The 27,862-nt window shown below is 46.8% G+C and overlaps 2 protein-coding genes across 5 annotated transcripts in view; both read right to left on the reverse strand.

Moving 5' to 3' along the window:
• Nucleotides 1-12,683: 12,683 nt before the first annotated feature.
• PPIE (peptidylprolyl isomerase E) lies at nt 12,684-18,909 on the reverse strand. The gene is made up of 10 exons (XM_081962729.1): nt 18,753-18,909; nt 18,559-18,657; nt 16,269-16,312; nt 15,738-15,764; nt 15,539-15,620; nt 15,307-15,407; nt 14,698-14,821; nt 13,369-13,554; nt 13,025-13,167; nt 12,684-12,942 (listed from the first exon to the last, which is right to left on the reverse strand). Exons 1-10 carry the CDS (start codon nt 18,883-18,885, stop codon nt 12,874-12,876), a joined length of 1,008 nt encoding a protein of 335 aa, XP_081818855.1. The 5' UTR covers nt 18,886-18,909; the 3' UTR covers nt 12,684-12,873.
• A 1,837-nt stretch (nt 18,910-20,746) lies between these two features.
• Nucleotides 20,747-27,862, reverse strand: part of PABPC4 (poly(A) binding protein cytoplasmic 4) — a 35,303-nt gene continuing 28,187 nt past the window's right edge. For 2 of the 4 annotated variants that reach the window (XM_081962870.1, XM_081962869.1), the window contains 9 exons: nt 27,426-27,521; nt 25,461-25,733; nt 24,203-24,290; nt 23,847-23,966; nt 23,158-23,264; nt 22,249-22,342; nt 21,792-21,922; nt 21,429-21,528; nt 20,747-21,010 (listed from right to left, as the gene is read on the reverse strand). In XM_081962870.1, coding sequence (XP_081818996.1) covers nt 21,442-21,528; nt 21,792-21,922; nt 22,249-22,342; nt 23,158-23,264; nt 23,847-23,966; nt 24,203-24,290; nt 25,461-25,733; nt 27,426-27,521 — 996 coding nt within the window. In that variant the 3' untranslated portion in view covers nt 20,747-21,010; nt 21,429-21,441. Of the gene's footprint in view, nt 21,011-21,428; nt 21,529-21,791; nt 21,923-22,248; nt 22,343-23,157; nt 23,265-23,846; nt 23,967-24,202; nt 24,308-25,460; nt 25,734-27,425; nt 27,522-27,862 lie in introns of those variants that run through there. The other 2 variants (XR_014176211.1, XM_081962871.1) reach the window with 2 other exon arrangements.

The raw sequence follows: 27,862 nt of genomic DNA on the forward strand, positions 1-27,862 counted from the left end.
GATGGAGGACCTGGTGGCCGCATGGAATAGTGCAGCGGCCGGGGCCTTGGACCGGGTGGCGCCCTTGCAGCCTCTCCAGTGGCAGCGAACCACCCTGGCCCCTTGGTTCACCGAGGAGCTGAGGGTGATGAAGCGCCACAAGAGACGCCTAGAGAGCAGATGGAGATCCTCTTGCGCCGAATCTGACCGAACACAGGTAAGAGCCCATTTACGGACCTACCTTGTGGCACTAAGGGTGGCTAAACGCCGATATTACACCACCCTTATTGCGTCCGCAGAAAACCGCCCTGCCGCCCTGTTTCGGGTGACCCGCTCCCTCCTTTCACAGAGGCCGCGGGAAGCCCCTTTGCAGGGTAGGGCAGAGGAATTTGGGGAATATCTGCAGGACAAAATCGCTCAGATCCGGAGTGAATGGGTCCCCTTCAGTGATCCTGGGGAGACACCGGAGGCGAGTCTTGAGGTACCACTCTGGGAGGAGTTTGACTCTGTTGCCGCCGAGGATATGGACAGGCTACGCGGGCAACTGCGGGCCACCACATGTTTATTGGACCCGTGTCCCTCCTGGCTTGTACTGGCAGCCTGGGAGGTCACACAAGACTGGCTCCTGGGACTGGTGAACGCCTCGCTGAGGGAGGGGTTCCTTCCAGCCACCTTGAAAGAGGCGGTGGTGAGGCCCCTACTTAAGAGGCCTTCTCTGGACCCAGTAGAGTTAGCCAATTATCGTCCTGTCTCCAACCTTCCTTCTTAGCGAAGGTTGTTGAGAGTGTGGTGGCGCAACAGTTCCCTCGACACCTGGAGGAAATTGTTTATCTAGACCCGCGCCAGTCCGGTTTTCGGCCCGGCCACAGCACTGAGATGGCTTTGGTGTCCCGGTGTCTGGAAGCTGTCCGGGTCTGGATGGGTGACAACAGACTCAAGCTCAACCCTTCCAAGATGGAATGGCTGTGGCTACCGGCGCCCTGCTTTAGCCAGTGTGTTCCATCTCTGGCCATCGGGGGGGAACAACTGCCCCCGGTGGATAGGGCACGCAATTTGGGCTTCCTCCTAGATTCCCGGCTGGCGCTAGATGATCATGTGACAGCCGTGGCTAGGGGGGCGTTCCACCAGGTTCGCCTGGTGCGCCAATTGCGCCCCCTACTAGAGCGGGACGCCCTTTGCACAGTCACTCAGGCCCTGGTGACTTCCCGTCTTGATTACTGCAATGCTCTCTACATGGGGCTCCCCTTGAGATGCACCTGAAGGGTCCAGCTGGTTCAGAATGCAGCCGCGCGAGCTATTATGGGGAGTACTAGGTACTCCCATGTAACACCGTTCCTGCGCGAGCTGCACTGGCTGCCTGTGGCTTTTCGGGTGTGTTTCAAGGTGCTGACTGTCATCTTTAAAGCACTCCATGGCTCGGGACCTAGTTACCTGCGGGATCGCATTCTACCCCACACATCCCTGCGACCAATCCGCTCTCACAGAGAGGGACTCCTCCGGGTACCTTCCGCTAAGCAGTTTGGGCGGGCGGTGCCTAGGAGTAGGGCCTTCTCTGTGATGGGCCCAACCCTCTGGAACGACCTCCCCCCCGATATTAGAACTACCTTGGACCTCCGCTCCTTCCGTAAGAAACTCAAGACCCACCTGTTTCGACTAGCCGTCCTGGCCCAATTGTAATTACAAGTAACACTCACTACTGACCTTCCTGGATGGCTTTTTAAATTTTAAATTTTGGGGTTTTAAATTGGTTTTAGAATTGTTTTAATTATTTAATTAGTTTGTGTTAAATATACAGACTGTATGTTTGTGTTGTTCTGTCTGGTGTTTTATGTCATGTTTTGTTGTTTTTATATATGAACGGTCTGTACACCACCCTGAGTCCCTGCGGGGAGAGGGGGCGGTCTATAAATTTAATAAAACCTAAAACCTAAACCTAAACCCCACAATGAAAATAAAAAACCCCTAAGCGCCGTCTGTCTTTCTCCGTTATTGACTAGTGGGGTTTGGCTGCATCTAATTCCATGGGCTCCTCCCGTGGAGTTGGAGTCTCCTGCATGGCCGGAACCACCCTGTTCTCCTGGGACATGCGGTGAATTCCCCGCCTCTGCAACCGAGCATCAATCCGGAGTCACAGATGGACCAGTGTGTTGAAATTCGGTGGCCTATCCACACGCACTAGCTCATCCTGCAATTCTTCCAACAACCCATCCTCAAATGTGTGCATGAGGGCTGCCTCATTCCAAGCCAAATCCTGGCTTAGTAGCCTAAATTCACTGATGTAGTCCTGCAAGGAACGCCGGCCCTGCTTCAGAGTCTTCAGATGTCGGGTAGCCGTCTCTGTCTTAATGGGGTCCTCATACATTAACCGGAGGTGGTCACAGAACCCCCTGAAGTCATCCAGCAAAGGGCTAGCCTGGACCAGCAATGGCGTCACCCAACGAGCTGCGGAGCCGGAGAATAAACTAATCATAAACCCCACTTTATCTTGGTCAGTGGGAAAATCCTCTGCTCTCAAGCTGATAAATAGCTGGCATTGTCCCAAGAAAGCTGGAAACATGTCTTGGTTGCCATCGAATTTATCAGTCACTGCAACCGGACATTTCCTCCGAGGTGGGGGTGGAGCAGGGTGAGCTTGGAGCTATGCCACCTGGGCAGCCAACATAGCCTCCTGTTGCGAAAGTTGTGCATTCTCGGCACGTAGCTGCTCCATGGTGATGATTTTTACAGCTTTTGTTTTAAGGCAGGAAACAAACTGTTCTGTCCCATGACTCTAATGAATATGCAGACACAGGCTTGGTTGTCTGCCATGACTAATTACAGAGATAAAACCCCTTGGCTAGGAGCCTAGAACGCTATCTTCAAGAAACCAAGATTAGACTTATGGAATGCTTTCTCAACGGCTAGTAAAATGGACTGTTGTTTCCTCCACAGCTGCTCCCTTCTCCTCTCAGCTCTATGCACATGCACATCAGGGACAACCTCCCACTGTTCCTCTCTAGTTCCTGCTCTGACTCCAAACACCCTCCAGAGTCTTCCTCATCCTCCAGAGCAGACCCATAATGGTATGAGCTGTCAGAGTCCACCAACAACTCAACCGGCCGCTGCTGGGCCACAACAAATACCTTTCAACCGCAAGGCGTGGGATAATCAAGGCTCTTTTTCTTTTCTTTTTCTTTGGTTGTATTACTGTTATAGTTATTAGCTTGTATGTTAAGATTTATTGTTTATGTATTTGTAATTATTATCCTGACATGGCACTGTCTTTTCAATAAAAATAAATTAAAAATGAAATTGAGCTTGACATCCCTGCATTAGTGGACGGGTCACAGTCCAGCTCATCAGAGGAGGCCAGATTGGGACAGGTTGGTTCACATGAAACCTCCAAGAAGTCCTCTGGAGTTCAGTCTCCGAGTCTGCTAATGACTTTGACTTATGACTTCATTAATGACTTAATGAAGTTTGAATTCCTACAGTCCACATGGTGTCCTGCCACCAGTGCAAGATGAGCTGTGAGTCAAGAAGCAATTTTAGTCCAAACTCCGGAAGGAAAGGAGCAATTTTAGTCCAAACTCCGGAAAGGAACTGGAGCTCCATCATCAAGTTTTGATCCTGGAATTTTTGACAACGACTGATAGCAACTGAAGTGTCCAGCCTGCCCGAGTTTGCTCTCAGGAAAGGAAGACTTGTGACTCCATTCAGTCAAAGGAAAGGACTTGTTCCTGTGCAAAATGCAAAGCTATTCTTTCCAATTCTCAATCCCTCCCCTCATGACCAATCCCACCCCCCGGCCAGCCAATCAGATGCCAGTATGCCATACCGAGGTGTCAAACTGGTAACATTCCATTCTCAGGGCAAACGGCCTTGAAAATCCTGGTACTAGCTGGTTTGGTGATCCAATCTTCTATCTTCCATTGTCACTTCCCCTCCCCCATTTCCCATCATTAGATACACAGGTGTGGATTGCCCCAAATGCCTCCCCCCTCCCCTCCCTTTGATGGCAGGAACCCAGCAAGGAGTCAGGCTGACGATGGAAATTTATTTATTTATTTATTAATTTGACTTCTTAGTCGCCCCCTCTCCCCCAAGGGACTCGGGGCGACGTACACTAGCAACGGTCACAACAATACAATATGGAGGAGGTGGAACAATAAATAAATAAATTTCAATACTTTAAAACAATTAAAACCCCAATGATAGTTAAAATTTAAAAATTAAAATTAACAATTAAAAATGCCCAAGAGGTGGAGAAGCTCTAAATTAAGCCAGGCCGGCTAGTCGGAACAGGTAGGTCTTAAGTTTCATACGGAAGGAGCGGGAGTCAGTTGTTGTCCTAATGTCTGGGGGGAGGTCATTCCAAAGGGTAGGGCCCATCACAGAGAAGGCCCTACTCCTGGGCGCTGCCCTCTGACACTCTCTGGAGGATGGCACCCGGAGAAGTCCCTCTCTGTGAGAGCGAATAGGTCGCAGGGATGTGTGGGGCAGAACGCGATCCCGCAGGTAACTAGGCCCTGTGCCATGGAGCGCTTTAAAGATGGTGACTAACACCTTGAAGCGCACCCGGTAGGCCACAGGAAGCCAGTGCAGCTCGCGCAGGAGAGGTGTTGTATGGGAGAACCTCGTTCTCCCCATAATTGCCCACGCGGCTGCATTCTGGACCAACTGCAATCTCCGGGCGCACCTCAAGGGGAGCCCCATGTAGAGAGCATTGCAGTAGTCCAGGCGGGACGTCACCAGTGCGTGAGTGACTGTGCGCAGGGCATCCCAGTCCAAAAGGGGTCGCAATTGGCGCACCAGGCGAACCTGGTGGAACGCCCCCCTCGCCACGGCTGCCACATGGTCATCCATAGCCAGCCGGGCATCTAGGAGGACGCCCAAATTGCGCGCCTGTTCCACCGGGGCTAATTGCTCGTCCCCGATGGCCAGAGATGGGATGTACTGGTTGAACCGGGAAGCCGGAAGCCACAGCCACTCTGTCTTGGAGGGGTTGAGCTTGAGCCTGTTGTCCCCCATCCAGACCCGCACGGCTTCCAGACACCAGGACATCACTTCGACGGCCTCGTTGGGGTGGTTTGGGGTGGAAATGTACAGCTGCGTGTCGTCAGCGTACAGGTGGTATCCACCCCAAAACCACGGATGATCTCGCCCAGCGGCTTCATATATGTGTTGAATAGGAGAGGCGAGAGGACCGACCCCTGCGGGACCCCACAAGTAAGGGGCCTCGGGGTCGACCTCTGCTCCCCTGCCAACATGCATTGCGTCCGGCCAGAGAGGTAGGAGCGGAACCACCGCAACACGGTGCCTCCTACCCCCAACCCCTCCAGACGGGGCAATAGGATACCATGGTCGATGGTATCGAAAGCCGCCGAGAGGTCTAATAGGACAAGGACAAAGGAGCAACCCCTATCCTTTGCCCTCCAGAGATCATCCACCAACGCGACCAAGGCCGTCTCCGTGCTGTGTCCGGGTCGGAAGCCGGACTGGCGCGGGTCTAGATAATCAGATTCCTCCAGGTGACGCGGGAACTGCTGAGCCACCACACTCTCAACAACCTTCGCTAAGAAAGGAAGGTTGGAGACAGGACGATAATTTGCTAGCTCCATTGGGTCCAGAGAAGGCTTCTTGAGCAGGGGCCTCACCACCGCCTCTTTCAAGGTGGCTGGTAGAAGGCCCTCACTCAATGAAGCGTTCACCAGTCCCAGTAGCCAGTCTCGTGAGCCCTCCCAGGATGCCAGTACAAGCCAGGAGGGACACGGGTCCAGTAAACATGTGGTGGCTCGCAGTCGCCCGCGCAAAATATGCCGCGAAATTCTGGCATAAAGCCCCAAAAGATCTTGAGAATAAAAGATTGCCTTAGTATGTTGTGTGGACCCAATCATTTTGATTCTTAAAGCTGGGATTTTAATCCATGCAGTTTCATCAGAGAAGTGCAGATCCACTGCTGCTTTTGGGAACTCCCTCGGCCACTGAGAGCAGAGCAATGCAAAATGTTCGGAAGGCAGAGGGCGAGGCAGGGAGTGGAGTTCCCCATGAAACTTAATAATTCTCCTTCAGTGGCAATGACTCAATCCTGCCAGCATTGCTAGATCCCCCCAGTGGATCACTGCTTCCCTCCAGATGGGCACCTAAGAGCAGAGCTCTGGAGGATCAGGCTGAACACGGCCCAATATGTTTCATTTCCCATAATTACATGTTCTGTCAAGAAAAAAAAAATCCTTCCACTCATTTGTCTGAGACGTTTTGCCACCAAACTTCTCCAGATGTTATTATTGCGTCCTTCCATCAAGATCGCTTTCCAAAATGATGACTGCAGCTGTTCTGCTTATGCCAATGCCAACCTTGCAAGACTTTGTCAGCGAAAGGGAGGGAAACCATCTTGTGACCATTTGTCTGGGAGTTTGTTCTATATCACAGAGATCCCAACCACGCTAGGAACTTTACGTCTCGTAATTAAAAGGTGCTCCAGGTCACACCTAATGCAAAGCTGTAAGCAGATTGGTGGCTTTGGGTGTGACATGAAATAGGCAAAGAGCCTCTGTTATTTAAGCCTTCGTGCACCCAGGATCCTAAAGTCTGTTGAAGCAGAGCCTCATTTCGGAAATATAATCTTTAGTGAGGAAACACACAGCTCCTGTTCTTTTTTTTAATATCCCAAAGTTTTTTTTAAACAAACATAGACAAACAAAACATGTAGCATAAAACCATCTTCCATTACATACAGTGTGTCAATTGGTTACAAGGTTTTTCTGCATTCTTTCCATAGTCATCACTTACACTTTGTATAAAGTCACATATTATCAATCGAATATGTTTATATACATTATTATTATTGTACCTCAATTGTTTGACTATCACTGTTATTTCTTCATTTTAAATGAGATATGTAAATATGGGTTCATTTATATTATGACAATTCATTACATCATCTTAGGTGTTTCCAATAATAAAGTATTTTTATTTTTATTCTGTATCATTCTATTATTCTAGTATTGATAGCATTCTCTAATAATTTTCATTTCCATGTTTTTTTTCTCTAATCACTGATAAAATAAATCCCATATCCTATAAAATTGTATATCTTCTTGTTCTCTAATTTCAAATGTCAATTTACTCATTTCAGCACATTCCATTATTTTGTGAATAACTTCCTCCTGCGTTGGTATTTTCTCATTTTTCCAATTTTTTGCAAATACAATTCTAGCTGCTGTTAACACATTTACAATCAAATATTTCAGTTCTCTATTATATGCTTCCGGTATAATTCCCAATAAAAAGATCTCTGGTTTAAAGTCTACATGTTTTTGTATCATTTTTTTCCAAACAAGTGTGGATTTCAGTCCAATATCTCTTAGCTTCTATGCAAGTTCACCACATATGGTAACATGAACCCGGTATCTGATGACATTTCCAACACTTTTCCGATTTGTTCTTGAACATTCTTGCTATTCTTGTCGGGGATAGATGCCACCTATAAAACATCTTATACAAGTTTTCTTTATATGCTGTTGACATTGTCATTTTATAATTTTGAGACTACAATTTCTACCAATTCTCTAATTCAATCCCATGTCCAAAATTTCCCCCCCAAGCAATCATAGATTCTTTAACTTGTTCTTCCTCTAGCTTAACCTCTAATAAATATCCATATAGTTTTTTAATTACCATTTCATCAGTACCTGTCAAAATTTTATCTAACTCAGTCATTTTATCATGGAAACCTTCCATTTTAAGATCTTTATCATATCTAGAATGTATTTGCACATATGAAAACCAGTTCATCTTTATACCTTGCTGTTCTAATTCTTGCATAGATTTAAGTTCACCCTTTGCATTCAATATTTCACCATATCTAACTGTTTGTTCCTGTTTGTATGTTATTGGATATGAAAATGCTTCAATAGTTGATAACCAGACTGGAATTTTTAAATAAGGTTGCCTTTTAGTCTTCTCCCAATTTAATAGCAAAGCCTCACATATATAATGTCTTCTAAAATACCACTGCGTTTTAGTTCCCTTGTACCATAAGAAAGCATGCCATCCCAACAACAAATCATGTCCTTCTACAGTCAGTAATCTAGAATTTCTTTTTTAAAAAAAGAATTTTATTGGTTTTAAACATTTATGGGAAAGGGTAAAGGGGTACATAGAAAATTTTGGCAGCTCCCACGCTAGTGGTAGAAATCCCTCCAAATCTCACAATTTTTACAATATTAAAAACAACATATAAAGGATAAGCAAAAAACAGAATCTTATTCTATGTTGTATCAACCATGTGTTCAATCATTTTTCCTTTGTCACTTTCTAGTATATCAACAATTACAAATATTTCAAATACTTTTATTTTTGTGACCTGAGCCTTTTTGATATTGCTCCTTCCTCCCTGTCCCCAGGTGGAGCCACAGCCCCCCCCTCCTTCATGTCTTGTACCTTGATACCCTTTTCACTACCTTCCCTGTGTTCGTCCTCTAGAAGAGAGAAATGTTTTTTAATGAAGGCTTCAGCCTCCTGCACTGTATTAATTCTAATTCTATTTCCCTCCCAAAAGATCAACATTCCCTCTGGTAGTAACCATCTAAACCAAACTCCTTTATTATATAATTTCTTTGATAAGGAGGAATACTTCCTCCTTCTTTCTCGTATCTTTTTCGGAATTTGCTTAAGAATGGTGATTTCTTCATCTTTATATTTTAGTGGTCCCGCCCTTTGGGCCCCAAGCACCTCATCCCTTGTGGTCCTCCTGAGGAATTTAACATGTACCTCCCTTGGAACATTATGGCTTCTAGCATATGCTGAATTAATCCTGTAAACCAGATCCATATCCCACCACAGCTGTTCTTTGTCTCTCTTAATGTATTCTGCTAAAATTGTACTCATAATATCCTTAAGGTCTTCATTTTCTGTCTCTGGTAGATTCTGGAATCTGAGAAAAAAGGACATTCTTTCAAATTCTATTTTTGCCATAAAGTTTTCCAGGTCTACATTTCCCTTCCAGATTGCCTTAACCTCCTCCCCCAGCCCAGCCGCTCCCTCCTCCAACACCACAATTCTCTGTTTGTTTTCTGAAATATGATGTTTAACATCTCTGAGTTCATCTTTGAGATCTGTCACCTCTTTTTTCAACTCATTTTGACCACTCATAATTTCTTGAAACATTTGGGAAACAGACCCTTCTTGTTGTAACAATGAAGTAATTTTCGTTTGCTGCATGCTTGGACTGGAGGTGGCAGACGCAGGAGCCAAAAATGACTTGCCTCTTGGTGGTTTCTTAGGCCCCATTTGTCTAAGTTCAGAGATGTGTATAAGTCTTTTACAAAGAAAATGGCGTCAGCGGATTGCGCAGCTGTGCCGGTCCAGGAAGGCAAGCAAATCCGAAAGCGAAGAGTTAATTCTCCTTCACAGTTCCAAGGCACCGAGGCATACCAGAAAGGGGAAGGTCAGATAATCAAAGTCCTGGAAGACCACATAACAGGAGAGGTCCCGGTCTCCCTCAGAGGGGGTAATAAAACAATACCAGAGGGGTTTTTTTTCGATGGTAGTTTCAAAAGGCAGACTTCATTTGTAAGTGCAAAAACAAAGATGGAAGGGAGCTATCTTGGCTCCTCCTTTCACAGGGAGAAGGACGGAGATCTCCATAGAGTTTTTTTAAGAAAAAGACAGCTCAGCAATCATCTCTTGCAATTGTGATAGCGATCTTTCTCACATAGTTAGTTCAAGTGACGAGTCAGCCTTTGTTCTCTCTCCATTCCAATAGAGAGACAGTTCAAATGCCGCTTAATCCGAGGGGGGGGGTGTAAAAAGAAACACCCCCCTCTAATCTTCAGTTTCAAATAAGTTGAACACGAACTTACAGTAGTCTGCTGCTTATCCTTTAATGAAGTTTAAGGAGATCAGGATGGCTCCCCCACCACCAGCATTCAGCCGCTTCTCTTTGGATAAACTCCTTCCTCCCGGAGCCCATTTGGTGAAAAGGTGGACAGCCCGAAGCTGTCCCAAGCCCCCCCTCCGCTCCCCGGCTCCTAGGCGAGGCTGAAAACACCCCCGCCGGCTGCCGCCAATTGCAGGGGGTTTCAGCGAGCCGCCCTTTGGCAGAAGACCCCTCCAAGGCCCCCTGTGCTCCTTACGGAGCCAACCTCTAGTAATCTAGAATTTCTTAATGTTATCCACTCCTTAACCCACATCAAGCTTGTTGCCTGATAATATAACTCCCAGTTCAGTAGCTCAAATCCTCCTCTTATTCTAGCATTTTGTAACAATTTTAATTTTATTCTTGCTTTCTTTCCTTGCCAAATATAATTCAGCACTATTTTATTCAAATCATCAAAATCATCTTTCCCTAATCTAACTGGAATTGTCTGGAACAAATATAAAATCCTGGGTAATATATTCATCTTGATTGTAGATATTCCCCCTATTAGTGATAATTGTAGATTTTCCCATTTTGCCAAATCTGTCGCGATCTGCTGTTTAAGTTTATGGTAATTGTTCTCTTTAAGTGTACAACATCTTGCTGTCAAATATATCCCCAAGTACTTGACCTTATCCGTGACTTGGATCTTCAAAGTTTCTGCCAATTCTTTCTTTTGTCTTAATAGCATATTCTTTGTCAGGATCTTCGTTTTGTCTTTATTTTCAAACCTGCTACTTTTCCATATTCCTCTATTTTTTTCTATCAATTTAGGTGCAGTTTCTAGTGGATCCTCTAAAATGAAGCCCGTCATCTGCAAATGCTTACAATTTATATTCTTCCTTTTTAATTTTCATTCCTTTTATGTCTTTTCCTTCTCTAATGTTTCTATTTAAAACTTCTAGTGTTAAGCTCCTGTTTTGACCACTTAATTCAGTTCAACCAGCACGATGTCACTCATCGAGGTCCTGTTTTCTGCCCAACAGCCTCCTGCAGTCCTCTGCCAGAGAAAACGAAGCCCGGGAAGGCTGCGTGCAGCCTGCCAGGGCTCTTTTCAGCTGCGACAGCCTCCTCAGGCTCCATTTTCACTGGCAGAGGTCTGCAGAGGGCCACACGCGGCCCTCCCAAGCGCCATTTTCACTGGCAGAGGTCTGCAGAGGGCCACACGCGGCCCTCCCAAGCGCCATTTTCACTGGCAGAGGTCTGCAGAGGGCCACACGCGGCCCTCCCAAGCGCCGTTTTCACTGGCAGAAAGCAGCATGGGTCACTCCTTCACTGTTTCCAGGGAGGCCCCATGGGCCAGATCTAAACACCCCACAGGCCTTGAGTTTGACACCTCTGTGTTAGAGGAACCCCAACAAGAAGTTGAAATGCCTTTCCCAAGGGGAAGATATATAAGCCCAAACTTGGGCTGCAGAAACCTGGATGAGCAGCAGATGGCAGCAGAAGCGTTTCAGTTGCTGCTATCCTGCAGCTGTTCAGCATTTACTGCAACAGGCCCAGCCTTGGACGAGGTTGAACCATCTCCACCCAGCAAGCCCGCCTATGAAACGAGTCAAGATGGCTCTCATCACTGTGTGATCCAGGTTCTGCCTCCAATGTGCCATATTTGCAACACTTATAAAAGGGGAGGGGCCCACCTGGACATTGGGACTATTTTGATGGGCACCCCCACCCAGCTCCCTATCCTTGGAACTCATCAAACCCATCAGTGATCCCTGGCTGCCTGCCTAGTCCTCCCAGAAATAAATTGACTAGCCGCAGGGGCTAAAGGGGCCCCTGGCCCTTTTGGCTCTCTTTATCAATCCCTGCAGCCAGCAGCAGCTCCAAAGGGAGGGAAGACCAGGAGCCCAACACCAAGCACCTCCGTCCATCCAAAAGAACACACCCAAAGGCCGCTTTTCTGCTGTGCCTTCTTTGGGGCTGGGCTGCTTCTATGCCAGGCTTTGGATATCCGTGTGTGCGTGCTTGTCTGCTCCACCTTGAGCCCAGCTGTATGTCGCAGCTGCTGGGTCGCTTCAAGTATCTTGCCAGTTTCCCTTCTGCCATGGAATGACCTATTTCCCCACTAGAAAATGTGGCCCACCTAGGGGTGGGGTGGGGTAGAGTGGGAGTCTTTTCAGGGTACCTTCTGCTGCTCTTCTGCTGCCTGCAGCCACCAAGCTTATTGGGCCTGGGGGAGGGGAGGGTTGGAGAGGCAGCTGAAGAAGCGGAGGCCTTGCCAAAGGGTGGGTCTTCTTGTCCAGCCATTTGGTACTTCTGACCCTTAACTGCACTGCTGCTGAAATTGCTGTTAATTTCATTGTCAATGGTACAATTTCAGTAGAAGACATTATTGGAATCTTCCTGCCATGGATATTATTTAATTCATCTACATTTAAGTAACACCAAAAACTGGAAGAAGCTTCAGACCGAGGGCTTTCCTCCTCCCCCCCCCTCAAGAGCAGCTACCCGAAATTGGGCCCTTTTTGTTCTAATGTCACTTTCTTGTTGTGCCAACCAGCTGCTGTGGTTCCAGTTGATGCCAGAAGACAAATGGCACCATGAGCCTCAGCTGCAGCTGCATCTTTCGTGATGAAAAGAAAAAAAAGAAAGCTGGTTTTCCTGAAACAGGAAGTGCAGCCCATGGTTTCTTGCCAGGTGCAAACACACCCATCTCACCTGGAAAATATGGATGCGTCGACCTTCGTCATGGAAGGAAATGGAAAACTCAGATTGAAAAAGGTTGTACCTCATTGCTAAAGGAATAAGAAATTCAAAGTAAACCTTTAACAGGTAATTATGGGAAATTAAAAGGCGGATCTGTTGTAAAAAATGCATGAATTTTATAGAAAGAAAAATTCTGTACAAGAGTTTTACAGATCTGGACATATAATAGACTCGGACTGAATGGTTAGAAAAGTATCCTGGTTTTCATCCAGAGCAAAGCGATGCTGGGCTTGGGCTCCTCCTGTTATCCGGTATTCTCACCCGGCGTCTGCTTGCGGCCACATTCAGATGAATTCACCACAATCAGAGATGATGACTTTCTGCTTTGGTTTCCCATCTTTGCTGCCTTGAGCCTTCGGAGGAAGAGAGACATGAGATGTGGAAAGGAGAGAGGCAAAGCCAGGTGCCATTCACCCACCAAAGGCTCACCCTCACCTCAATCTGCCGCATCACATCCATTCCTTCGGTAACCTCTCCGAAGACCACATGTTTCCCGTCCAGCCAGTCGGTCTTGTCGCAAGTGATAAAAAACTGGGAGCCATTGGTGTTGGGACCAGAGTTGGCCATGGAGAGCAAACCTAGAGAGACACATGGACATTGTGTCCCCGACCACTTTGCAACGCCTCCCGGAGGCAGGGCTGCTGAGCACTTGAGCCATGCAGAAGTGAAGGATGAAAGGAAGAGGACTTGGTGTCCTTGGCACGCTGGGATAACAGACTTGGACTGGGGTGCCAAGCACCTGGATGACCCACTTTTTCAGCTGCCCTGCCATACTCTACCTGGCGCTGTGTGCTTCAGGATGAAGTTTTCATCATCAAACTTCTTCCCGTAGATAGACTTCCCACCGGTACCGTTGTGGTTGGTGAAATCTCCAGCCTGGCACATGAACTGGGGGATAATTCGGTGAAAGCTGCTTCCCTTAAATCCGAAGCCTTTCTCGTGCGTGCAAAGACAGCGGAAATTCTCTGCAAATTAGAGGCAAAGTTGGTCAATGAAGCAACAGACACGGCAAAGGGGAAGAGTGGTGCTTTGACAGATGTGCTTGTTAGAATATCATCCCACTTAAAAATGGGGTCAGGGCAACAGTTAAAAATCAGTTACAATTGGTTTCACTCTCCGTTATTACTGTTACTCTCTTGAATTCCAATTGTTTCAACTGCTGCCATGGGATCCAGAGTGGAGCACCACATCTCAACTCTAGCCTTCGCCTGCTTCAATGCAATGTATCTTTCTGCCTCAGTCTTTAGCTCTATCTTCTAAGGGCTTGGTCCAGTAAAAGAGTTGTGAACATTCAGGTGATAAATTACAATTTGTGGCATTTAATGAAATAATTCTAATTGAAAATCATACATTTTTGCAGCAGTAATTCTACAAAATGACTATACACTATACACTTAAAGCTCAAAGCTACTGCACTCGTAAGTATTTAAAAAACCCTCAAGCATCCAGCATGTACAGAAATGGAGAAAAGTGTGCTGAACAATCACTTCAACACAAATCCTGTAAATTTAGAAAAGAAGCAAGGAAAGCCACATCCTTTGGTCTTTATCAAGGTGCAAAAAATATTGCTACAAGTCTGGGACAGATCAGAACTCTTAGAATAGAAACAATTTTGAGGTTTTCACCGCAAGACTAGACTTAGGAAATGTTGTGATGAAAAACAAAACCCTTAAAAGTGAAAACTGTGCTTGTAAGTGGGCTCACTTGTGGCACAGAAACAGAGGAACTGGCATGCATTTGATGACTCAATCCTATTTCTTGATTTGCTGTCTTTGCCCTCTCCAGGAATGATGTGGCTTCCATTACACCATTATGACCAACACATCTGCCCAGCACAAAGAACAATATTCTCCAACCTGGCATCACCCAGACTACAACTCTTGAGCCAAGAGAACCTCCAGGTACTTTGGTCATACCAAAGCCAGTCCTGGAGAGGTCTGGGGTGAGGAAGGCTGTCACTGGAGAAAAGAGGTCTGAATTTTTCTGTCTCTTAACAATAGGACAGCCCGCCAAATTCTGGATAGTGACTTAGCACTGCAAGTTCCAATAACACAAGAGCAACTTGAAAAAGGTTCCCATCGAGCACAATGGATCCCTTCGCTGCTTACCAGTGGTCATAGGGACAATATCTGACCGCAAGAGAATATGCAATCGACCTGCAGGTTTATTTCCAATCTTGATGTCCATGTAAACCTGGGGGTTGGTCCTGGATTTTTTCACTGGAGGTTCCCCCTAAAAGAAGAGAAACAGAACATCTTCCATGATTCTAGAAGATGGCTATCTATGAGCCGTCCTCCTCTTTCATCTGCTTGAAAGAAGGCATCTGAGAAGGGGATGAGATGAGAACCAGTGATGCAATGGCTACACAGCTAAATAACGGATTGGAAAGATCCAAATTCAATTCCAGTTGTTAAATCAGTGGGCGACTCTGGAGAGGTCACTCTCCTTGGCTCCCCCCTCGCTCCAGAGTCACTGGCTGGAAAATATATGCCATCTTTGCATCTGGAGAAAATGCAGAATAACGATAAATGCTGCAACCACATGCTCATGTACAACCATGGAGGCTTTGCAGACGAAATTTGTGCCCAGCTCACAGAAGCCCACATTTATGCAAACTTATAATGAGTAGCTCCCGAAAAGGTCTTGGGAGGAGATGAGCATCTTGGGAGACCGACACTACTCAGGCCCACGTGGCCTCTGGCCTCTGGCCTCTGTACCTCCTGAACCTCTGACCGGGCTGCCACTGCTCCCGCTTCTTCCAAATTCTCCTCAAGTGTCTTTCCCGAAAATTTCTTCAGCCAATCATCATCTGACCAGACTGTCATGGAAAAACAGAAAAGGTTCAGGGAGTTTCAGATCTGAGCACCAAATCCACTTATAAGCTGGAGGACTTCCCTCAAAAGGTCTAAGGGCCGGAGATTCTTTATGACCTTGAATTCTGCTGCTCACCTGGACGGGAGGAGCCTTCTTTGATCCTCATTGGCTTGGCTAGGTTGACACGGATAGTCCTCCCAAAGAGCTCAGATTCATTCTAAATGGAGAAGGGAAGCAGGAGGGACGCCATTACTTTCCTCTAATGAGCTTAACCATTTGGGAAGAAAGAAAGAAAATGCTGAAAAATGAAATAAAGATTTAAAGATAATCCTACCATGTTGTCAATAGCAGCTGCAGCATCCTAAAAAAAAAGAAGCGGAATCATTTAAGGCAGAATGTTCCCTTACATCACTCTTCCTCCTTTGGTGTGGTCATGACAACAAGTACTGCACTGAGAGAAATAATCTGGCCAAGAGATGGAGGAAGCCTGCAAATGGTCCTAGAAAACTTGCTAGGTCTACGGAAACCTTTTACCAAGCAAGCTTTCAATCCTCGCTGGTGCACTGCTTGAAATTTTGGTAGCAAAGAAACACGCTCAAGTTTGAAGAAGGCCAAAGGTGGAAGTGGTTGGAAACATTAATTTCCAGGTTGGAAGCACCTTCTCAAACTAGATCCTATTGGGAAAACTGGGCAAAATTGGCTTTCAGACGTATCCATGCTCTGATAATTGAACAATGCCATTTCCAGAGATGTCACCTGCCCAAAAAGATTACATGCAATCCCTCCAAGAGTTCATCCTCCCCACCTGACCCCAAACAGGAGGAGAAAGGATGGAGAAACTTTGAAAATGCCCTTCCTGTCTCACCTCAGCCAGCTCAAATTCAATGAAAGCGAAGCCTCGATGTTTTTCTGCAGACACAAGAGAAACATCAAATGTCAGCATTTGAGGAAACAGGCCTCAACATTCATCTCGATATGGAGGTCAACTGAAACTTTTTGGACTTTTCACAAAGAAAGATGGGTGTCTGAAGTGGGAAAAGTTGAGACAGCAGCTGTGCCATTTTGACATTCCCACCTAGCTGTCCCCATCTCCTTGTCACCCCACCTGTTACAAGGGCACAAAAGCAGTGCTGTGCTCCAACTAGTTTCTATCCTGGAGCAAACACAGAGCCCAACCTGACTTTTACTCAGCCCAATCCAAGTTTCTACAATCTCTTTTCCAACCTCAATCAGCTGGAAGGGACCTTTGGGGACTTCTAGTCCAAACCCCTGCTCAAACAGGACTCACTCAAGTGACTATCTAATCTCTACTTAAAATCCTCCAGTAATGAAGCACCCAGAGTTTCTGAAGGCAAACTGTTCTACTGGTTAATTGTCCTCACTGTTAGGAAGTTTCTCCTTAATTCCAGGTTGCTTCTCTCCTTAGTTAGTCCCCTCAAATCCTGGCATACTGCTATCATGTCCCCCCCCCTAGTCCTTCTTTTCTCTAGCTAGCCAAACCCAAATCCTGCAACCATTGTTCTTCATGTTTTTGTCTCCAAATCTATAATCATCTTAGTTGCTCTTCTTTGTACTTTTTCCAGAAGTCTCAACATTTGTTTTTGTAATGTGGTGACCAAAACAGTTGTGTCCTTACTAAGGCTTTATAAAGCAGTTCTAATACTTCACGTGATTTTCTAAGACACTGCTTATACAGCCAAGGATTGCATTAGCTTTTTTGGCTATTGCCATACACTGTTGGCTCCTGTTTAAGTGATTGTCCACTAGGACTCCAAGGCCCCCCTCACAGTGACTGTTTTTGAGTCAGTTTTCGCCTAATCCAGGGGTCAGCAAACTGCGGCTCTGGAGCCGCATTGTGGCTCTTTCCTCCCTCTGGTGCGGCTCCATCATCAGTTGGCGCCACAATTTTGAGAGGAGCTTCCGGGGGGGAGGGGGAGAAGCACAGTGCGCCAGGAGAAGACTCTATGGCAAGGGGAGGGTTTTCCAGTTGTCTCCACAATTGATAGGGCTTTCTGTTATGACAGGTAGGGGGGAAAAGTACGCCGCGCTAGGAGGAGACTCTATGGTGGGGGAACTGAACTTCCGGTCAGCTCCAGAATTGAACAGGGGGCTTCCGGTTAGGACCTTTGGGGCTCCCGGTGTTTTCTTTTCTGTGGGAAACGGGTCTAAATGGCTCTTTGAGTGTTTAAATTTGCCGACCCCTGGCCTATCCTGTACTTGTACTTTTGGTTTTTCCTGCCTAAGTGTAAAACCTGGGCCTAGACCAATTTTTATTATGATGGTTTAAATAGAAGCCTCCCAACACAATTGAAAGAGCAGCTCCAAGAAAATTTGCAAGTTTTTAAAGGACAACCCTAACCCTAACCCTTATGGATATTAACAAGGTTGAGGCATGCTTGAGAAAAAGAGAAGCTTATAACTACTAGACAAACATTCCAGAGAAGAAAAATATTTTATTCCATGAAGACAAGCTGGAAGGAGTGACATAACCTTCAGTCAATTGGAATTAAGATGGATTTTCATCAGTTTCATATTTGTAATTGAAAGTTTTAATCTAAAATTTGAAAATGTATTTTTTCCTTTATATACAATGCTTAAGTAATGCCTAAAGTTTGTAAAATATTAATGAAAATGTATTTCAACATATCTATGTTAACAGGAAGTTAAAGAAAAACATGTATCAGCTTAAAAGGAAAAAGGAGGACCAGGGAGACATGATAGCAGTCTTCTAATATCTCAGGGGTTGCCACAAAGAAGAGGGAGTCAAGCTATTCTCCGAGGCACCTGAGGGTAGAACAAGAAGCAATGGGTGGAAACTAATCAAGGAGAGAAGCAACTTAGAACTGAGGAGAAATTTCCTGACAGTGAGGACAACCAACCAGTGGAACAGCTTGCCACCACATGTTGTGCGTGCTCCATCATTGGAAATTTTTAAGAAGAAGAGCCTGGACAGCCACCTGTGTGAGACGGCGAAGGCTGCGGGGGGTTGGACTAGAAGACCTCCAAGGTCCCCTCCAAACTTCTTCTTCTGTATTCTTCCCAGCGGGGCAACGCCGAGGTCAGCCGGCTCTTAGCCCGGGGCGAGGCCTTTCTTTCTTCTGCCGTAGGGTGGAGGTTGGGGATGTCAGCGATCGAGCCCGCCCCCCGCCCCTCACCGGTCTCGTAGTCCAGCGGGATCTGGATGTCGGTGAGGTCTCCGAAGGGGATGAAGGCCGCGTGCAGCATCCGCTCGTCCACCTCCTCGGCCAGCCCACCTGCAAGAAGCCCCGCCAAGCCGGTCAGGCCGCGCGCCCCACCCCGCCCCACCCCCGGCAGCCCCCCCACCCCGCCCGCCGCCGCCGCCGCTCACCTACGTACAGCACCCGCTTGCTGGAAGCCATCGCCGCAGCGCATCCCTCCCCAGGCGCCACTTCCGGGCGGCCGGGCCGCAACAGCGCCCCCAGAGGCGGGAGGAACCGGCGCCGGAGCAGCAGCCCACACATCTCCCCCCCCTCCCCCCAGGCCCTCTGAGGCGGTGAGATCCGCCGAGCCAGCCAAGCCGCCGCTTTGCGCCCTTCGGCCTCCTGGCTTCTGGGAGAGCTCCAGAGCGCAGGGTCGCCGCCCGTGGATCCCCCAGGCGGAGGCCGAAAGCGATTCCGGTCACCGTCTTCGGGCGGGGGAATTCTGGGAGTTGGAGTCCATGAAGTCTTAAAAGTCGCCCCTTCGGAGCCCGCTCAGGTGGCCTTCGTCCGGCCCCAGGGCAGCTCCATCGCCTCCTCAGGCGGTGCAGACGTGCCCCTCCTCCGCCTTGTGGGCACCAGTCCCCAGCTCTGCCCCGGGGATCCGTTTGAATAGCGGCTGCAGATGAAGCTGTGTAGTTTGCCTGGGTAGATGTGGGAGCGGCCCTTTCAGAGGCGGCGCCCCGCGTGGCTCAGCCGTTCTTCGGGCTCTTGAATGCGATTCCACGGCCTTCTGGAGGAGTGGAAAGCCCAAAGAATGTAAACACCGAATCACAAGCCCCAGGGTGCTTTCCCATCTCAGTGAGGCGAGAGGGAAATAAATGGCTCAGAATCCACCAATCCCTCTCTTTAACAGGCTTCATTTTTATCTGAACAGGAAAGCACCATTTGGCTGCCTCTGTCTGTGACAGGATGGGCGCTATTACTAGGCCCAAATTTGTCTTTCTTGCTTAGAATTGCAGTTTGGGAACCATATACGATAGGTTGCATGCACGCCCAATGAATGTTACATCATTTTCTGCAGATTTCACAAGTGACACAGAGCATTTTAACCCAGATCATGAGGAGAAGCGTCCAGAGGTGGCACACAGCACCCACTCTGTAGGCACGCGAGTCATTGCCTCAGTTCAGCTCTGTCCCATGTGGGCGCTTGCCTCTGCCGGCCAGCTGGTCTTTGGGTCTCCGCCATGCATGCGCGTGAGGTGGGGCCCGTGGGGGGGCATGTGCCAAGGGACCATGTGCGCGTTGCATTTGGGGGGTTCAGGCATGCGTGTGCACATTCACACACTGCTTTGAGCACTCAGTCTGGAAAAGGTTAGCCATCACTGGCCTTGAACCTTCCTTTCTCATTTAGAAGCCAACAAAAAAAGGGGGAAATTAGGAGTAAAAGTATCCCATACAGTTCAAATTTGAATTGGCATTTGCTGCCACCGGATGTGACCCCTATCAAAGCAGCTGTGGAGGATTAGGTGCTCCCAGAGAGAGAGAGGAGAGGCCTCTCAGCCTTTGCCGCTGCTAGTCAGCCACGGGAGGAAAGAGCTACGCTTTCCAGCAGCAACAGCTTGAACCCCAACAGCAAATAAGATGCAAGAGGATTTAGGCCTTTCATCTGACCTAACATACATTTTTTTCTTTACTTAATTTAAATCTTCAATAAAGAGATTTACAAATCTTTTTTGTCAGATGACTGCACAGCAAGTGAGAAAAAAAGTTGAGAAATTACTAAATCAAAACATTATTATATATATTTGTCACTCAGTTGTTATTTTCTTCAGATTTTGTTTGTACCCAAGATCTTGGATATAGTCAAAGGATTTGTATGCCAATTAGTATTTTCCTGAAGTGTAGGGCAAATAACACTGGAGTATTTTTACACTTTTCTCACAAACTTGTTAAGGTGGCTTGAGGTGATCAGAAAGCTTTTGGTAGAAAATAACTATTTGATTCTCAAGAGAGTTGTGCAGATTACAGAGATTACAACTCCCATATAAAGCTACTTGACATTGTAACTGGACCTCTTAGTTCAGTTCCAATGTCCCAACAAGAAGAGCCCTTGAAAAGTTTCAATTCAGTTCAATGGAGCTACATCAGAATCCCTCAAGGACTGCACATAGACAGGCAGCAATTTCATAAAATACTTCTATTTATTGACTTTGCAAATTGGGATTGTCTGATTAAAACTAAGTCCAAAAATGTCATCATCCCACATGGAAAAATAAGATGTCCATCCCTTGGCCAGGAGAATAAATCATTGCATATGAAATTTGAATTTTAAAAATATTTTTAAATAAGGCATATTAAGAGCTTTACACACTGAAAATTGTTGAGATATGTTGCATTATGTTGAAATATGAAGAATGAAATGATTTCTTCAGAGACCGTACAAGACCTAGGAAGAGAAAGAACACTTTAGATGCTGGAGCAACTACCTTGGAACTCCCCAGTTGCTTGCTGGAGACAGAGGGCATTCTGCTTTCTAGAGTTCCAGGAAGAATCAGTGAGTTTTGGGATGACTATTCAATTCTATGTATCTATCCTGGGTAATGAATTTGAATAGAGGAAAATTCTAAATTTTGAATAATTTATTTAAGTCATTGGAGATTCATTGTGTCATTTTCTTAAATGGCAGATTAATCTGGCTGATGAATAATGTATTTGGAGGAACATTTTCATGAGCAGAAAGTGTAGGAAAGTATTCAGAAATCAAACCGTATTTGCTATCTTGCGGCTTTTTCCACACAAAAGAGATCACTGACAGGTCAAGAAAGCAATACGGCTGCTCAGCAAAGTCATGGATCAGGACTTACCAGCATCCTTGGTTTATGAGGTAGCAGTGACGATGCCCACCTTTTGAGCAGCTTCCTTCTTTGCTTGGTGAGCCTGTAATACTGCCACAGCCTCCTCCACCTGTGACGGGGAAATTGCATTTATGGAATCCAGCTACCTTACCCCTTGTATGTGTACCCAGTATGCAAATGTGGCTGAATAATTCAACAAAGTAGGAACAGTGCTTCAGATCTGGTGCGCGTATACTACTGTTCCTGTCAGTGGCTCCCTGAAGAAGCTACACGTGGGATCTGAAGGGCTCTGTGGCCCTCCCTCCAACAAGCCAGCAGAAATGGAAAGCAGCCAATGTTTTTGGCCCAGGATTTGTGACCACTAGTGCTCACCTTGGAACGGAGGGATTCTGGAGACTCCAGCATGTGTAGCAGCTCCGAGTTGTCAATCTCCAGCAGCATCCCAGTGATCTTCCCAGCCAGGCTGAGGTGCATTGCCTGGATCAATGGAAAGAGACGTTCTCCTGAAGAAGCAAAAATAAGAAAAAGTTGATGATTATTTTATTTAGCACATGGCATCCCGAGGTCTTCTCATAGTGGTGTGTTCTAAGCCAGGAGATCACAAGAATTGTCTGCTGCCACTGGGGAAGAATTAGCCAGCTCTTTGTCGTTACCCAGAGGATGCCCGAGGTTAGGATTCCTACACTTTTCAGGGAGACTTCTTCCTTGCCCACCCAACCATAACCATTTTGCACATATTGCTAGAGCGGAAGAGCCATGAAAACCCCCTCGATGCATGGCACAGGTATTGAAAATCCCCAAGGGAGGGACGACAGGGGGACTGGCTCACCCAGCATTTGCTTTTGCTCCTGAGGAGGTGCAGCAGCCAGCATGGATGCCGTCAAAGGCTCTTGTCCCTGCACGTGAACAGCAGGTTGTGGGGCCTGTGAGGAAACCAGGGGTTTTGCCATTAGCACAGCCCACAAAGAGGTCCTGGAAGCAGTTCTAGCAAATTTAGAAGACACATGAAAAATAAAGTGCTCAAGAGGAGGACATCATTTCCTTCCTCACCAAAGTAAAAAAAAGCCTTCTCTTTTAGCTGAGAAAATAGCTCATTAAAAGTGAAAGAGCAACTTCAAGGATTAAAACATACTAAATGATTTGAGATTTCCCCCCAAAATGTAATCTGAAAGGGCAACATCTCCTACCAATCAGTTTATTTGAAAACCCCCAGGGATGACTTACAGCTGTGTTTCTCAACTTCAGCGCCTTCAAGACGGTGGACTTCAACTCCCAGGATTCCCCAGCCAGCAATGCTTGAAGTCCACCTGTCTTAAAGGCGCTGAGATTGAGAAACCCTGACCCAGAGGCAAAACTGCTCCTCTCCTGGGCATGTTATGCCAGAGGTAACACAACACCAACAAGCATGAAATAATTCTTTGGATTACTAGGTGCAAGGCTGAGCAGTTTACATCTATCAGGAGAGGCCGATGTGCATAGCAGCACAAGAGTCACAAGTCTTTGCAAGAAATAGAACGACGGCTTTGTACATCAGAAAGTAATTTGCTGCTCAAATGTAGCAAACCTGCTTAGTTAAAGCCACATTTTCCCAGTGGAGGAAAGAACCTGCTTTCTTTGCCAGCATGTGGAACGTCTCAACTGGGAAGAAAGAAACATCAAACCCAAAGACTCAGCCAGGGCTGCTGGGAGTCGGAATCAAGCACCAGGCCTGCCAGGTCCCTCCAGGGCTCTGCCTTACCTGTAAAGGCTGGACTGCCGGGTGGGGGCTGTGGATGCCTGCAGTGTATCTGTATGGTGGAACAGCCCTGGGAGCCTGTGTGGCCACAGGTGGCCGAGGAGCAACCCCTGTTTACGCAGAGAGATGATGGAGGATCAGAAGCATCCATCTTCTTTCAGGCAAATGTTTTATTTTACATAAGCATCTGTTAAACCGATACTAGCAACAGTCTCTAGGCAGTTTATTTGAATTCCAATCTAGTATTTCCTTTACTGATATATTGATTGAATCAAAAAGCTTCTGCTACAATATGACAACCTTCTTTAATACCTTCCCTAAATACTTCATTAAATACCCCCCACCCCCACCCCATACATACACAACTCCAGCTCCCAACCACCATATTAGCCGAGTTGGCTGGAAACTCTGGAAGTTGCAATTCCAGCCCCTCCAGAGATTCTGGCTTAGTCAACTGTATTTTCATTCATTCATTTAAAAGATTTGTAGCAAATGCTATATTTACTACCAGAAGGATCTGCCCCACAGCAACTGGATTACTATATCAGACCCAGCAGTTGGTCAATGTTAACTGATGCTTCTGCAGCAGCAGGGACGGCAAGCCTGTCTAAACCTAGCAAATCATAAATTTAGATTTGTTTCATAAATAAATGAAAAGATCCCATAGGAACATCTCTGGCCCAAGTGCTTACCAATCCTCTGGGGAGCACCAGGCAAACCACGCGATGCTTGAGCAGCATTTGTGGGAGCCAAATGCCGTAGTGTTGGCCGCGGCCCAGACTGGCGCATACTGTTGGGCATACCTTGGAAGCCTAGTTTGGTTTTCAAGAAATGGGGTGGGAGGAGAGAAGGGAACGGCAAGTTACTGGCCCGTTATATTAGAGAGTTAAAACTGGAGGGAGGGTCATCCCTGGAGCCAGGCCTGTGTGAGACCCCACTTCCCTAGAAAACACCCTTAGTTGCCCTTTAGGGTAACATGGCCCTCTTCCACGGCTCTTGAGAGAGAGGAGTCAGGGCTTCCAAGGGCAAACTGCTCTTCCACACATACCTTGAGGCCTCCCACCTGGCTGCCAGCGTGGACTGGGTCTCATCTGAGTCATCTGGTTAGGTGCATAGTATGTGGGTCTGTTTTGAGCCTGGAAAGAAAAAGGGGCTGCAACAGAATCAGTCCTCCAACATGTTTTCATTGCCCTCTTACAACACTACTGTCTTAATGCCAGGGGGAAAAAAGAGAAAAGTGCTAGATTGTATATCATCTCAAACCCTAGCTTCAGTTTTTTAAATATGCTAAACTACCAAGACTGCTATTTCAAATATTGTTTAAAATATGTTCACAACAAACCTAAGCTTTTGCACGCTAGACTGGAAGCAACACATTGTGGAAGAAGGCAAAGCCCTTTTCCAGAGCACAAGTCCATGAAGCCCCAGGAACTGAATCCAATTCGAAGGAGGCGAATTCAGCTTATTAAGTTATTCAATGGTGGCATATTTTGACTTTCAAGCAGGTCTTTAAAATCATTCTGGAAGTGGGTTTGGGCACAGAATGGTTGTTTCAATTTCAAGTTATCATTTCAAGGACATCCCTACTCATAAATACACCAAATCTTTATTTCCTACAAGCTAAATTTTAGCTTTCTTCTTTTACCATTTTCTCCTTTAGGATTTTCTGACAGGCAATAAGGAATTTAAATAGTTAAGATAATACCCCAAAGTACCAGCACTATACTTTTTTGGAGGGGTGACGACCGGGAGACATATTAAGATATTTAAAATTTAATAGCTGGAGCAATGAAAATTCCAACAATGAGTAAGGACACCCAGCTGTGGCTAACAGGTTAGAGAGAGCTGGCCACTGCATGATGGAATCTGAGCTGTGATTGGCTGCTGTGAGTGTAAAGAGGGGGGGGGGTGTTCCTTCTTTCCCGACTTTTTTCTCTGCGATTTACCTGACTTGTGTTCCTGCCATGTTGATTTACCTGATGCTGCTTATTTACTATAAATATATTTATTTATATAAAACGATGGTTCTTGACAGTGTCTCTAACTCCATTTGGACACTGGATGTGTCATTCCCTGACAGAACAATATCATTTAAACCTCTCTACAACTGACATTGTAAGAATCCACTCCCTGGTCCAATGAAAGGGATTCAAATGGATTCCAGCAGCAGATCTATCTTGCGAAAAAGAAAAGAAAGCTGTAAGAGCCCATGAATCTTAACTCTTGTGGGAAACAGAAACCACCTGCTTTGGTAGGGGCACCTCTGAGACACCCCCCCTCCAAGGACAATTGCGTGGAGGACTCACCTGGGGCACAGCCGGCATGAAATAGCCTCCGGAAGTCGGCTGGAACTGGCTAACAATGGTGTTCGCCGGCAGAGCTCTCATGCCAGCAATGCGCTGCAGGTATTGGTTGGTGAGGTGGGCCTTGCGCTCCTCCTTCCTCTGGGCCAAGGCCACATACAGTGGCTTAGATCCCACAATGCGGCCATTCATCTCAGTTACGGCTTTGGTGGCTTCTTCTGGAGAGGAGAAGCAGACGAAGCCGAAGCCTTTGCTTCGACCATCTTCCAGCATCACCTAATGAAAGGCAGGGACTGAGAAAAGGGCTGGCAGCTCTCAGTCCTTGATGCTGATGTTGCTTGCCTCCCCCGGGGAAATACTGCAGGAAGAGAAACACCCCAATATGGACTTCCCGGAGATGGCCCTTCTTGCACAATGTCCAAGAGCAGCTTTTGCATTCCTCAGACCCACCGCTCTTCCTTGGCTAGACACGGGAACGGCATTGGCCCTGATCAGCCCCAGCCTCTTTAGCACAGGGTGGGCCCTGGGAGACCGGGTGGCTTCCCCTTTCCCAAGCGCCTAGTTCACTGCCCAGGAGGCTCCCTGCAATGCTGATTCTTAATTGGCAAGACTTCCCCCCAATACATTTTAGAAATTTTGCATTGAAGATCTTTCAACAATTAGGAATGAATACATTTCCCATGTTCTCTTTTAAAAATTGGCACTATTTTGGTCACAGTGATATATATATTTAATTTAAAAACCAGAAATTTAAGAGTTATTTTAAAGATACAGGTTGTCTTCTTTTTATGACCAGTTGCTCAGTGACCGTTTGAAGTTACAACGGACCTACCTGAGGCCTACTTACGACCCTGCTGGGAAATTATGATGGTCAGCAACTGGGCTGCCCGGACAGCTTTGCTGAAAACTAGCATTTACGATACTTTTGATTTTTGGCAAAACAGTGAATGTTAGTTCATATGGGCAAAAACACTGGTTCACTATCGGGGTTTGGTTAGTGACGCCTGCAAAAAGGCCATAAAGTTGGATTAGTCACATGACCAGTGGTGGGTTCCTGCTGGATCGCACCGGATCGCGCGCGCTCCCTTTCAGCGCTCCACCTGGCTCTCGCGCTCCCTTCCGCGCTGAAACCGGAAGTACAGTCTTGCCCCACCCCTGGCGAAGCAACGACGCCTGTCTGCGCTCCACCAGCTCGGCTGGGAACGGAGATGTTTCCTCAGCGGAGCGGAGGCGCTCCGCTCCGCTGAGGAAACATCTCCGTTCCCAGCCGAGCTGGTGGAGCGCAGACAGGCGTTGTTGCTTCGCCAGGGCCGGGCAAAACTGTACTTCCGGTTTCAGCGCCGGAAGGGAGCGCGAGAGCCAGGTGGAGCGCTGAAAGGGAGCGCGCAAGCCAGGTGGAGCGCTGAAAGGGAGCGCGCAAGCCAGGTGGAGCGCTGAAAGGGAGCGCGCAAGCCAGGTGGAGCGCTGAAAGGGAGCGCGCAAGCCAGGTGGAGCGCTGAAAGGGAGCGCGCGCGATCCGGTGCGATCCGGGAGGAACCCACCACTGCACATGACCCAACCAAACTCATTTTAGAACCATCACAATTTACAACCATCATGAGAAGGCTCCATTACAGGAATAAGTTGAGGACTACCTTTTGCTGAACCAGCATATCTGTTCAAATTCTTAATTTCTTGTCTCTGGGGCCCAGCTGTTTTATTCACTACAGTGGCAGAACTAAATTCCCTCATATGTTTTTTAACATCTAATTTCTGTGTACATGCTTTATTTCTACAAAAGATTCCAATTTTCCACTTAGATTCATCCATTCATTGTCACAATAGTTCTAAAGCCTTATTCGGGCAAATTGCTTAAAAGTGAGTCCCACACAGTCTTAAGAGCAATTCAGGCAATACTTGGTTCAACTGGCGGGAGTCCTAGCTGTGAGACCCTCACTCACTATCTGCTTAATTCCTTGCTTAATTTACCTTAGCACTTGTGATGGACCCAAATGGAGAGAACTCCTTTCTCAGCTTCTCATCATCGATTGTGTCATCCAGGTTCTTGATATAGAGATTAACTCCCTGAAAAGGGGACAGAGATATTAGCATAAGATGGCATCAGTGCAAAATTTGATGTTTCAATTGATTATGAACAAAGCAGGATTTTCTTTTCTATCAACAAGCACCTCCACACATGCCATTAATTGCAGTCATTTGGAGTTGGTCAGCCTAGACATCTGATAAATAAAAAATTGCAGGATCCAATCTGGGTCAGTCACTGGGACCGCAGGTTAAGTCTTCCAAGCTTTCGGTCTCATGCTGTAGCCCATCCTCAGGGAACTTTTCTCTAGCAGAATGTGGATTCTCTCCCAGATCAGATCTGCGACATTACCCTGGGACGCATATATTTGTCTTCATTCGTA

Source organism: Natrix helvetica (assembly GCF_964273705.1).
Source record: "Natrix helvetica genome assembly, chromosome: 9".
Classification (NCBI taxonomy): domain Eukaryota; kingdom Metazoa; phylum Chordata; class Lepidosauria; order Squamata; family Natricidae; genus Natrix; species Natrix helvetica.